Source organism: Sinocyclocheilus anshuiensis, unplaced genomic scaffold, assembly GCF_001515605.1.
Source record: "Sinocyclocheilus anshuiensis isolate Anshui unplaced genomic scaffold, SAMN03320099.WGS_v1.1 scaffold463, whole genome shotgun sequence".
NCBI classification, from domain to species: Eukaryota; Metazoa; Chordata; class Actinopteri; order Cypriniformes; family Cyprinidae; genus Sinocyclocheilus; species Sinocyclocheilus anshuiensis.
This window is the reverse complement of record NW_015548220.1, coordinates 709,584-722,842: the sequence shown is the minus strand read 5'-3', so window position 1 is coordinate 722,842 and position 13,259 is coordinate 709,584. Positions and strand designations below refer to the sequence as shown.

General features: G+C 36.3%; 1 protein-coding gene across 1 annotated transcript in view; it reads right to left on the bottom strand.

Annotated features, from left to right (window-relative positions):
- Window positions 1–12,999: 12,999 nt before the first annotated feature.
- The window catches only part of LOC107654179 (bis(5'-adenosyl)-triphosphatase-like), a 284,575-nt gene continuing 284,315 nt past the window's right edge, over window positions 13,000–13,259 (bottom strand). Inside the window, 1 exon segment of the mRNA XM_016441151.1 lies at window positions 13,000–13,101. Coding sequence (XP_016296637.1) covers window positions 13,000–13,101 — 102 coding nt within the window.

The following is a 13,259-nucleotide window of genomic DNA, read 5'->3' as shown; positions in this document are numbered from 1 at the left end:
AAGATTTGCATAACACCGCCCAAATGTTCACGCAAAGAAAGAAGGCGTAACTTTTATTCTCGCTGTAGTATTGTTGCTGCCGCCATGTCGTGAAGGCACTGTGTTTGTTTGGCCTTCCAAAAGAGGACGATATCTGCTTCGTCATGCCTAGAGCTGATCCATGCTGGTCGCTGAGGAAATACATCTACTTCGCGCTCTGGATTGCCGGATCGGCTTTCACCGTGGACGAAGCGGAGTCCAGCCCGGGGTTGTCACATGTGGTTGACGCAAGCCGGCCGCTCCTTCGTCGAATCCGCCGGACGCTGCTCACTCAAGGCCGAAACTACTTTGTTTGGCCTTCCAAAAGAGGACACGACTAGAAATCAGTGGTTAAGTTGTATTTACAACACTGTTCCAGAACAGTTCAACCCAAATATTCAGATGTGTGCATTACATTTTATGGAGGACTGTTTCCTGATCCTGGTAGAGTAGACTACAATGCCGGCTGTTCTGATTCACAGACTGTAAGTACGTTTTTTATATATAAAGAATTTGCCACTGACGATTCAAATGCGAGTTTTGAGCAGTGCTTGTTGTTTGTCATTTCTCCGATCACAAATGCAGACATGGTTTTATGTTTATGCGGCACGATGCAATGCGTAAAAAGACAGTATAAGTCATTATAATCCGTAATTATGTCCCCACTTGATGCAACAAATGCCTCGTTTATAATGGGTTTCAATGTTTTTGTCTCGTCGCTCCGGCCGAAGTTGCAGGGAGCTTGAGCAAATAGAACCTGAATAACAGACTTTCGAAAAAAATAAATTCTGAAAAAAAATCAAAAAGCGCCTATGTTTTCTTAGTGTTTATTGTAATATTTAAAACATATATAATGTTATTTATGAATAATTACAATCATATTTTGTAGTTCAAAAGGTTTTCTATACAATGACACAATTTTTTTTCATTTCCTCCATTGTATGTGTGTAGGGTAAACATTTGAAACTGGGTGTCAAATTTAGGCAAAAATACACAAAAACGCCCCAGAGCTTAATAGGTTGCCAAATTTGATAACGATAAATTATATGATACAATAATGAGAACATTTTATAGAAATTAAAAAAGGACTAAAAAAGACTTCAGAATGCTTGTCACAAAATGTCACAAACTTCCATATTGTTACATATTTTCAAGGGAAACTGAATATGCAGAGGCGAATGGGACCTTTATTAATTGCAGTGTTATTTCAGTATTATTTGTTATTTTAATTATTTATGTTCAGTTTTCATTATAGTTTTGGTATTTATTATTTGCTCGTCTCATTTTTGTTACTTTATATATTTATTATCTTTAATAGGATAATCACCATCAAATATTTAGATTTAATTTTCCATCAAATATTTAGTTATTATTTTAGTCAAGCTTTATTTCAAATCATGTACTATACAGTTGGAATAATAATAATAATAATAATAATAATAATAATAATAACAAAAAACACTCATTTGAGTGTACATCATTTTGACAGAAGTAATATTCATCTCTACATGTGTACAACTTTTTAATGAGGGCAAACTGGCTGAGTGCAGCTTTATTATATTTTTTTTCTGCCCACATGGCCTTGAACACAGGAGCTGAAAAGTCCTTTCAGAGGAGGAGAAAGTCATTACATTTTGATACAATTTTTTTTTTTAAACTATTGTGCACTGATCATCAATATATTTAAAAAGTAAATAAAACACTTTCTTTGAATATATGAGCTAAAATGTAAAATATTTAATGTCACATTATTTGATGATAAAGACATTTTGGGGAGTACAAAAAAAAACAAATACAATAACAGAAAAAAGGCAACTGCTAAGGCTTCCTGTAGTAGAGCAGTGCACTTCCTCACACAATGAAAACAGGATTTAACAGTGTTGTGGATCTCTCACCCACCATATGCTGCTGAAGAGGCACATTTACAGTGTGTGTGAGACTTTGAGCACATCCATAAGTGTAACTATTTTTTTTTCTCTTTTTTCCTCCCATTAGTGCCTGAGGTACTCAATGCAGAGATCAAAGTGACATTTAAAATGCCCTGCAGGCAGCCATGGGCAGGGAGATGTCACACAACTGAGAGAGAATGACAGCGAGAGATTGACACAGATACAGACAAAAACGAATGAGGGAGTCAGACCAAAAGAGAAAAGAAAGGTGGAAGTGAGGGTGTGATGTTGGGTTTTGGGTCTGATTGGACTCCCAGTGAACCTGTAAAAGCAGTGGCATTAGGATACTTCCAGGACAGCAAAGTGTATTTTCAAAAGGGTGCTTCTACTAAATACTGAGCAAAGGGTCTGAATACTTAGGACCATGTGATATTTCAGTTTTTCTCTTTTAATAAATCTGCAAAGATGTCAACGATTCTGTGTTTTTCTGTCCATATGGGGTGCTGTCTGTACATTAATGAGGAAAAAAAATTAACTTAAATGATTTTAGCAAATGGCTGCAATATAACAAAGAGTGAATAATTGAAGGGGGTCTGAATACTTTCCGTGCCCACTATATATATAAAATTAACTTAAATGGGGGGGGGTAATTCTCTTTATTTATGTTTACACTATTTTATATTGTTAGCAGATTAAATATATAGTTCAGTCATGAAACTCTAGATGGCGCATTCTGACGGGGTGTTAACGTAACTGATGCTATTCAGAGAGTGAAACGACTTGGCACAAGCTGATTGGTTCATGCTGCATATGCAGCCAATGAGCTTACTGCCTTGCATTTATATGGCAGGCTAGCAATCACTTGAGATTCCTGCAGCGCGCTTTCAGAGTTCTCTGAAACTCAACAGCTAGACAAGTAAATGGTTTTCACTCTGATTTCAGTGCATTATTGTGTTCGTCAGATGTACATTTTTAAACTAGAAAACATACAAGTTGTAAAACTACGTGCAGGTTATTCGCGTGAGGAGTAATTACTAAGCATGTATTGTTTATATAACAGCAGTGGCATTAGCAGCAGCAGCAAGCACTTTTTCCTAGTTCATGTATGTGAGAATACAACACCAAGCATCGCGGATTTTAGAACAGTAAAGTGAATTGGGGATTATCTTATTTGCCCGAATTTCAGGTTCAGGTTCAAGGTGAACCCGTATAACTGTGTTTCATAAACGTCATACTGTCAACAGCCTTACCTATTTTAATGAGCAACAGAAAATAATATACCCGCTCATCCATGTACTCGTGCCGCATTGCAATGCTTTTAGTCAGAAGAGGGAGCACTCATTCTTAAAGGGGCCACACCTCTATTTCACTCGTTACCTTGGTACTGTTGTTTATAGCAGCGGCAGCAGGAAATATCTGGTTGTAACTTGCATGAAATTTCAGTGATAACGCATGGGGTAAGTAACTCTTTTAAATTGAAATAGGCTTTTATAACTTCGTTTATTTACCAGGGCGTACAGGGATTTTGTGAACTCTTCAAAGTGAAATAGGCATTATTTGTTTGCGTTTCATTGTTTAATAAAGACGCTCATAGTAATTCTAAGTACTTTCGTGCAGCTGTAGCAGCTATTCAGATCGCAATTTTTAGCGAATTTAATAGCAGCAGAACGGCTTAGCAAATTCAGATGCATGTTAGAAATAATAATAGCAGCAGTCTGCATAGAAACCAATTATTATTGTTAATATAGCAAGGGCAGCAGAAAGTACTTTAGTTGCATGAAATTTCAGCGATAATGCATGGATGAGCTGCAGCAATTCTAGTACTTTCACGGAGTGTAGCAGCAGTATCCATAGAATTTCAGATTGTGTTATTAGCGAATTATTAATAGCAGTATGCATAGCAAATCAAATTATGCATTTAGCTGCGGCAGCAGTAGGTAGACTGTAGTTTACAGTGACTTAAAATGGATGGTATGTGAACTCTTCAAGCGAATATGCATAATTTGCATTTTGTTTATTTAAAAGGGCTTATAGCAATTCTAAGTACCTGATGCATAGCAAGTCATTATTATGGCTAATATAGCAGTGGCAGCAGAAAGCTGCCTATTGGCATTACAAATAGGTATTGTAATGCCAGGCCAGCAGAGAGAGCCCTCGCCCGAGTATTGACTGTCACGCTCCCTCTGCTGCCTCGTTGGTGACTTCCTGTTTGGCAGCCATAAAGCATGGCTTGCCCAAACACTCTCTGCGAAGTATTGCCAGTCTCACTGCCTTACCGAGCATTCTATTACCATTGCCTGTTGATTTTGTGTATGACTTCTTGCCTGTTTGATTCTACTTCTGATTATTGGATTTTCCCTCTGTTTTGGCTGCCGATTGGACTGATTGACTGTGTTTAGACTACTGCCTTTTCTGACGCTGTTTCTGGATTGCCCTTTAAATTAACTTCTGCATATGGATTCTCACTCGGCTTCAGCCTCCTCGTTGCAGGTATTTATTACTTTGCTAATTCAACAGGGCTTACAGCAGGTTTCGTGCAGCAGCAGTAGATTATGCTTCGCAAATTCTGATTAAATATTACAACCGCAACAGCTCGCACAATAAATTCCTACTACAACATTGTGAATATCATTAACAGCAACAGCATGTACTTAAACTCCGTATTGAAATGTTAGTGAATATTATCAATAGTAGCAGAAGTTTTGTTGCGTTGGCCGTATCGCACTGCATACATTGCAGACCGCTTTACCTATCGTTACGGGTCTATTGATTTGGTCATATTGTGTCGCTCGTGTCTGGCGCAGACACCATGTTAGAGTAAAATAGGCATTCACCTAGCTACTTCTGCATTTAAATAAAGTCACTGTAATGTCTTGCTCAAGGCCATCTTGGAACGAGCCATGCATTTAGCAATGATACAATGCAAACATTATTGTTCATAATATGAAATATAAATATTTTAAATGATCATAATAAATTAGCAGCTGCTTCTGAGGCAGAATTAGTCCTGGGCATATGACACCACAACAACAGGCTGTACAGTATGATTTATTCTTTCGCCAAATATTTTGTTAGCTTATTAATAAGTTAAAGGTAAGTATTTCCACTGCAGTAACGTTGATGAACGTTAATGGAAAAATAAATTTAAATAAAATAAATTGACAACTCTTGAATGACAAATTTAAAACCATTTGCTCAGGCCGCCCGAGCCTGAGTCAGGTAGTTACTGGGGGTTACTCATCTATCAGCCTACAGTGTGATTCCTGTTTGTTAATGACACAGTGCGCGTTTCTACCTAGGTAAGTTTGAGTTATTGGCTCAGACACACATGGTTATTTAGGTCATTAGTTAAATAAACCTAAGGGTACAGCACCCAGGTTCACATTGTTAAGCCACTAGTTAATTTATCTGGGCTCCATTAGCCCAGGAACACATTTAACTCCGGTCACTAGTTTAAGCTATCTGGTTAACCAATCAGGTACACACAGCAATAGTTCACTAGCATTAAGCCATTCGGCAAAGCCGGCCCAGGTTCACATAGATAGCAAACACACGGTCTCATGGCTCTCCGGAGCAGCAGCAGTACACGTCTTGGCAATAGATCTGCTTGTTCTGGGGGGTTTTATTTTCAGAGTTCTCTGAAACCCTCCACCTTCCCCAGCTCCACCTGTATAGATCTGCTACGGGGTTATTTTATATGCTATTTGTGCAGCAGCAGCATGTCTTAAATATTCACGGCACTGTATTGCCATATGCATTGGTAGTAGCAAGTTCCTGTACTTGCTTGCAGCAGCAGCAATAATCTACAACTACAGCAATAACCAACAGCAGCAGCAATTCAGCAGTAACGTAGCAGATCTGTTCCACCAAGACCAAATACATTAACATTGTCATATCCATCACCATGCTAAAATGTTCCGAGAGTTGTCATGATTTAACTAAAATTAAACATGTGACAGTTGTTATAAGAGTTCTTTCTTTCTAAATCCACAGAGGTACTTATTGACAGAATTGTAATGTTTGGGGTGAACTAATCTTTCAACAAACATTGACATTTTGGTCATGATTCAAAAGGTTCTGTTTGTTAACATTAGTTAACTACATTGGTTAACATGAAAAATACTTCCAAAGCATATCGTGATCGTATTTAATGTTAATTTCAAGATCTACTAATACATTTTTTAAATCAAAAGTTGTGTCTGTTAATGTTAAAAAAAGTTCAATAAGTACTGTAACAAATGTAATGTTTATTGTTAGTTAATGCATTAAATAATGTTAAGTAACTGGACCTTATTATAAAGTGTCACCGAGCTGTTAAATATCTATCTCTAACAGTTGAAACATGTCCTCTCCTCACCTGGTTTTGACCTTTTATTGTCTTGAATCAGTGACTGAGTGATGGCAAGGAACTTCTTCAGATCATTTACAGGTGCAGGTGGTTCCTGAAACATATTTTCAACTACCATTTATAAATTAATTTCATTATCTTGAGTGAAAATAGACAAATCACTCTGCTAGTGTTCATGCACTCATACTCCAATCATGTGTGTGCTGAAGGAGGAGAAAAAGTGAAAACTGAAAAAATTACATGCTAATTATTTTTCAGTTGCTACATTGAATAAATGCCAGGAACATGTTTGACTTCATCACAAATGCTCTTTTTCCCCAGTTCTCTCTGCTGTGCAGCAGTATAACCTGGTCTACTTTAAAACGAACAGTTTGTCCTGCGTATTTCAGCAATGCTACCCTCGCGTACAGTATAACCGACGGGCATAAGGTTGTTACTGACATCATCTCCCACAGGCATCTCCATTCAGGGAGGTTTATATTCTCTGGGCTTCTTAGAGACACCTTGTATAATCATTTAATTTCATTAGCCACAAGCTAAGCCCATGCTAAACCCTCTCTGGGCCCACCCCACCTCTGTTAGCATAATGTGCTTTTAATTGGATTCAGAAATATTCTTTTTAAAGCAGTCTAAGATTACAGACATCAACAAACCAAACCACGTTTCTCAGGAGAGTGTAGTTTATGATCAAGAGGCCTGCAAATTGCAAATGTTATTGTTTGGAATACATACAGAGGGAGAGAGAAAGAATAAGCTTGATAGTTATCCAATGCATTCGCATGCAAAATATAATGGGTTTGTAATGTTATATTACGTGCAATCATATGAAATGGCACTTCCAGTAACAACATTCTCTTTTAGCACAGAAACGTTTATGAGGGAAAGCATCACAAAGTGCCCTCTAAACTGTAATAAGCGAGACATTTAAGTGCACAAGATTCTTACTAAGAACTACTTACTAAGGGGACAAGAAAAAAGGGAGAAGCTCCACCTCACATGTTCCTGAAGTTCATTAAAAGAAGAGAGGAAAAAAAACAGAACTACATGGGAGTGATTATGTAATATAAATGCATATATAATATAATATACAAATGCAGCTCAAAAGTTTGAGGTCAGTAAGACTGTTTTATGATGTTTTAAATGTTTTTTTTTTAAAGATCTTATGCTTATAAATGTGAAAGTACAGTAAATTAGTAATATTGTGATACATTTAAAATGACTATTGCCATTATATATAAGACTTTTGTAACATTATAATTGTCTTTACTGACACTTTTGATCAAGTTAATGAATTATTGCTAAATAAATAAATAATAAAATAACTGACCACAGACTTTTGAATGGGTTTCCTAGTCATTCATTAATTAATTAAAAATGCATATTTGGTTTAATTTTGCAGTAAAATAATGTTATTTTTGTAGACCAAAATTAAATGCCATTTTTTTTCTAAAAAAACAATCTATAAAAACATTCAAGACATTTTTTTTTTAACCATAATCAACATTATTGTAACACTACCATTGCAGTAGAGACAGAAACTGTCTTCAAGTGTCCTCTAAACAGAGTCCATGTTAATGAACAAGTCATTCATAGTGTCCCTTTTAATAGCTGGCAAAGAACAACTTAAAGGAAAAGAAAAGGAAACTGAGGATCATTCAGCAAACAGTTCTTTCCAGTCAGTTTTCCCATTGTGAAATGGCAGCATATCTCTAACCTAAGACCTTCTTTATTCTCGCACTGATGGTATGAAGCACTTCAAATAGCCTGCTAAGGCGACCACTTGTTCAAAAAGGGCATTAATGGGTATGTGTTCTGCCACCCCACCACCTCCTACCCATTACATTCCCATCTGCAAAATGACGACGTTCATGATTAAAACGGGGTGCAAAGGAGGGAACATCACCCCCTGATCCTCCCCACTCCTCCCATAGCACAAATAATGACACACACCATCCATTTACCTAAACCAGCGAGTGGCTCTGCTGAGAGTCCATTAGCAGCAAATGATGTTGGTAATATATTCCTGCACCACACATGAAATGAGCTTTATTATCTCAATGCAGCATTGCACAAATGAACCTTAGGTGATGCTGATATATCACAGGTGACACCCATGCAAAATTAAACCCCCTTCCATTTCAAAAAGAGGTCATATCCTTGGCCTTTTATTCATTAATGGCTTAATGCATTAAAATGCAACATCTAACTTGGCTATTTCCTGATCACATTGTGTGTGTTGACTAAAATTCAGGTTATGCCAGGCTTTTGCTTCCTTAACACTAGAACCGCCAGGGGTCGCTGTATACCTAAAAGTGCCAGCGGGTAAATTTTTACCCACGCACATGACAACTGTATTTATATGACTAAATAACATATTATTTCACTGTATTATGCTACTGTTTTCACAAAGAAGTGTCTACAGTCATGAAATGATTATGTCTAGTCATCAACTATATTTTTATCCTGTTGTTTTATGTTCAAAACTTTTTAATGCAGGCTACACTAATCCATAGCGGTCAGTAGCCTAAGATAAAAAAAAAAGCCTGCACTGACAACGGAAATTAGAAGGTAGTAGCCTAAATATTTGGGTGGTGTAATATTATAATACAGTGTCATTAATCAATATATTAAGATAACCCATGCTATTTAAATTACTAATGACATACATACAAAATTGTCTATATTATATAGTGCTTTTGCTTTTTTTGTACATTGTCTATTTTGTATATTTGTATATTATTATTTTTATTATCTATGTCCTGTCTTGTCACTGTCATTCTGTTGCACTGTGGAGCTTCTGTCACTAAAACAAATTCCTCGTATGTGTAAACATACCTGGCAATAAAGCTCATTCTGATTCTGATTCTGATTCTAAAATAGCCTATAGACAATAATGAGCAATAATAATTCACCACACTGCATAGGATGATGGGATGACAAATTCAAGCGCACAGCTTCGCCTAAATATTTATTAATTGGTTTAGTTATATCATTTATAATTTGAATAAGAGAACAACACCAATAAACTCTGGGTAATCAAAAAATGGTTTTATTCATTACATCACATAGATCGGATTTTTTTGTTCTTCAGGAAACGACCAGACTAGAATAGCAACACAGTAGCGAACAATACACAATACGGCAAGACAAAAATTAAATAATTAAACCAAAGTTTGACCAATTAGAGTAACGTTAGGCTAAAACGTGTAAATATGATATCTGGATCACTGTCAGATGAGCCGTCAGATGCTGAGCCGACCCAGGATGCATAACTTACCATCAGACTCTCCATCACTCATGGCATTTAGTGTTTCTAATACCTACCTTCCATAAATCGCCTTTTGTTTTGTCATTTTGACTTTATTTATGAAACTGATAACCGCTAAATCAGTGAGTGAAAGGTATTGCCTATAAATGTACAATGTTAAAACATAAGCGGCAAGAAAATACATGCATTATATAGGTGGGTAAAAGTATAAATGCCCCATTTTTTGATCTGGTTTTATCTAAATAATTTTTAACAACATTGGATTGAAAATTAAATAATTTTAATAAAATTCAATGACTGGGAGACTTGAATGCTTTATTTTAAATCTGTTATGTACATTTGAAAAACAGCCACGGGTAAAATTTACCCCGTGGCGGTTCTAGCGTTAATTGTGCAAACAAATGGCTTAAACTGTGTCTTTTAATGCTCTGCACTTGTTTAGATCTTTTGACTTGGCATTTTAACATGCAAACACCTACTTTTTAAAATACTTTTTAGCTTAGTCTTTTTTTCTAAAGAACCAAAAGGCTAAGCTAAACTAAGCAAATTGATAGCTAATTGTAGACATTTGCACAGAACACAGTAAATATAATTTTTTAAAGACATATTTCACAAGGTTAGACTTAAGTTAGTTCCACTTATCCACAGAGAGATAGAAAGAAAAAAAAAAAACCTTCTTTGTGAATTCTCTGATGGTATCCAGCTAAAACGTTCAACCAAAACTGGCTTCTGGTGGCTTTCTTTTTCTTTCTTTCTTTCTTTGTAAAAGCCCTGTTTTTGGTTTATTTTGGAGTCTTTTGCCACTTTATTAAAACTATAAGAGAAAAGTGACAGGAAATCATGGACTGACAGGAATTGAAATCAAGCTCGCATCTGCCACACAAGCTTAGCAGTTAGTGTGCTAGACACCAACTCCAAAAAAGCCTTCTGCTATGTGTTAATGTCAAGCCCAGTCACTCTTTCACACTTTCGGAGGCTGGACATTAGAGGTGATGGGAACGGGATTCAAAAGGGATAGATGTTGGAGAAAACTGCAGAAGGAAATGTTGTTTGATGAATATCTCATTCTGTGTGGGACTGTGGGTAAAGGCCTGAAAAACCTTGTAAAAAGGACCAGAGAATAGTCTCATGATAGGGCTCTTTCATGTTTGAGGACCTGAGCTGAAACGGTTCCTGCAACATGCTTGCATTACAAAGAAACTGAATTTTAACTTGAATGATAGAATGATTAACTTGAAATCTGCCTGAGGACAACAACTAATACTGGAAAATATATGTCCTTGGAAAACTGTATAACCACACAGCATCCGTAAACTCCACAGAGGTACAAACTATGATTCATAATGTCAAAACATTCTGACATAATCAGTTGCAAGATGCATGAACATTACAGCTAACTCATTGACAAATTAGTAAATAACAACCCTATATCAAAAACTATTATATACAATCTAGATTGAAATTTTGATTTGATGTCCATGCTGCAATTTTCAATGTCTATTTGTATCATGCTTAAGGATTCTAAGATTATTATTTACCAGAATTAATAAACAATCTGAAAAAGAGGAATGTTAGCTGGCTTTATACTAGGTTTACCTTAAAAGATTGCGGAAATTTAGCTTTCTGCACATTTGGAAGCATTTTACCCCAGCTAATATTTTGGATGTTTTGGAAGCCCTTGTAAAAGCAGTATTAGCTGGTACGTTTAGTGTTGTTTGTTGGTTTTGAGGGGATTTTGGGCACTTGTCATCTTGACCAGGCTGAGAGACCCACTTAAACCAGTTACGACCAGCTTAACCTGCATTTTCAGCAGAGCAATTAGGCCCTTTACATTGAAATAGTGACAACAAACTTCATGGGTAATGCATGCCTTTCCTTTTGGTTCTGTTTTGCAAGTTGTGATAGATTCCTCGACCATTCTTGTCGATAATAATATTGTTTAAAATTTGTGGGCCTTTTTACAACTTGATTACTCTGAAAGGGCTAGAGGCTGGTACACATTACCCTGTCAGAATTGTATTTCCTTTTCCAGATGAATAAGGGGCCAGTCAAGACCATTTTATTTCCACATTGATAAAATGATAAAACTCATAATAGTTTCCAGTACTGGGACTGCTGTTAGGCTAACTAATGCCACACTCCCACATTAAAGGCTTATTTGTTGCAAACGCAACATCTCTGTTTATTTTACACCATTATTCTAGGTACTCTATTGAGGTTACTTCAGCTTGTTGTGTCAGTTTTCAATATATGCATGGACAGATTTCATTAAAAGCAGTTTCTGGCAATTCAGGCATCATGGCCTAAATATGTGTCCAACATCTATTGTTTCATTAGCTGTATGGACATCTGTAAAAGCTTGGGACTCATGCAAGCAGAACAGTTCAATGTTTTTAGTTTACCAAAGTGTGTGCTTGCAAGCACTAAACTGGTTTAAATTGACTTTATAGAACAGCAGACAGCATATTATTCATACACAGCAACATTACCTTTCTAATAAAACTTATGTTAGCCCATATACAGATAGAGGCTGATAATGGCTCATAATGAGTAGGCTTGTGGTTCTGTAAAGATTGGCTTACAATGTTTGTACTTTTCGGCAGATGGCATACAAACAAGTAAACACTTTAAATTAAGAGAGCTTTCAGATGTGTTTACACAAGAACATAAAAATAAAACAACAATACAGAAATTAACTAATTTTTTTTATTTGAATAAATGGTCTAAAATATAGATAAGAACATATATCAACGTGTTGATGTCCTTCATCTGCATGTCCTCCACCCCTGGCTGGGAAGAAAAAACAAATTGATGAAATATATTGAACGCTGAGAGATCTGTTACAGAAAATTCATGTAAAGGGTAGAAGTTATGTATGTATTTGCAAACTAGCTTTTCAAACTGTTGGATGTTGGCAAAAAATTGTTGATACCTTTTTTTCCCCTCCATCGGCACTAATGTAGTGTTCTAGTGTCTAAAAGTGTCATCATTGACAATACAGCCATAATTTTATCCTCAGTTTTAATGCATATCATGGTATTTACTTTGAGATAATCATCAAGTGTCCTAAATTAAAGTGAGCACATGCCAAGGAAAAGATGAGTATATGGAAACATACCACATCAGACCAACATCAACATAATGTTGCATCTCCAACTTCATCTGGTGAATATAAATAACAAGTCTGCCCCAGGTGTATTGAAGGGTTATTTACTGTCAAAGTCTGACATTATGTACTGAATTTTTTTTATTTATGAATTTATGAATTTATCGATTGATTGATTGGTTGATTGGTTGATTGATTGATTGATTGATTGATTGATTGATTGATTGCACAATAAACTGCACCTGTGAGTTCATGCATTTTGGACACCTGAATCACCAGACATTGGCTTTTTTACAACTATAGGTAATAGTAATTGCAAAATCCAGTATTAGTCAACCTCTACTTTATAATACATAATTACCTAAAGAAGCTAGTTGAAGAGGCTGCGTAATTCTGTCGCCTCTTTGGCCATCTCCTCTTCTGATATCCATTTGGAAGGACCATCCTCGCTTTCCTGGTCATGTTTGTGGAGCTGCAAATACAAAACCACTCATTAGCACTTCCTATGAGAGCCCCGGATGTCAATGCCCCATAGTTATTACAGTGCTTGCCAGGCAGTAATGTTTTCATATTCCTCTAACATTCAGGTTAGCGTTTGTGCTGAACCTCTGACCTCAAGTATTCAACAAA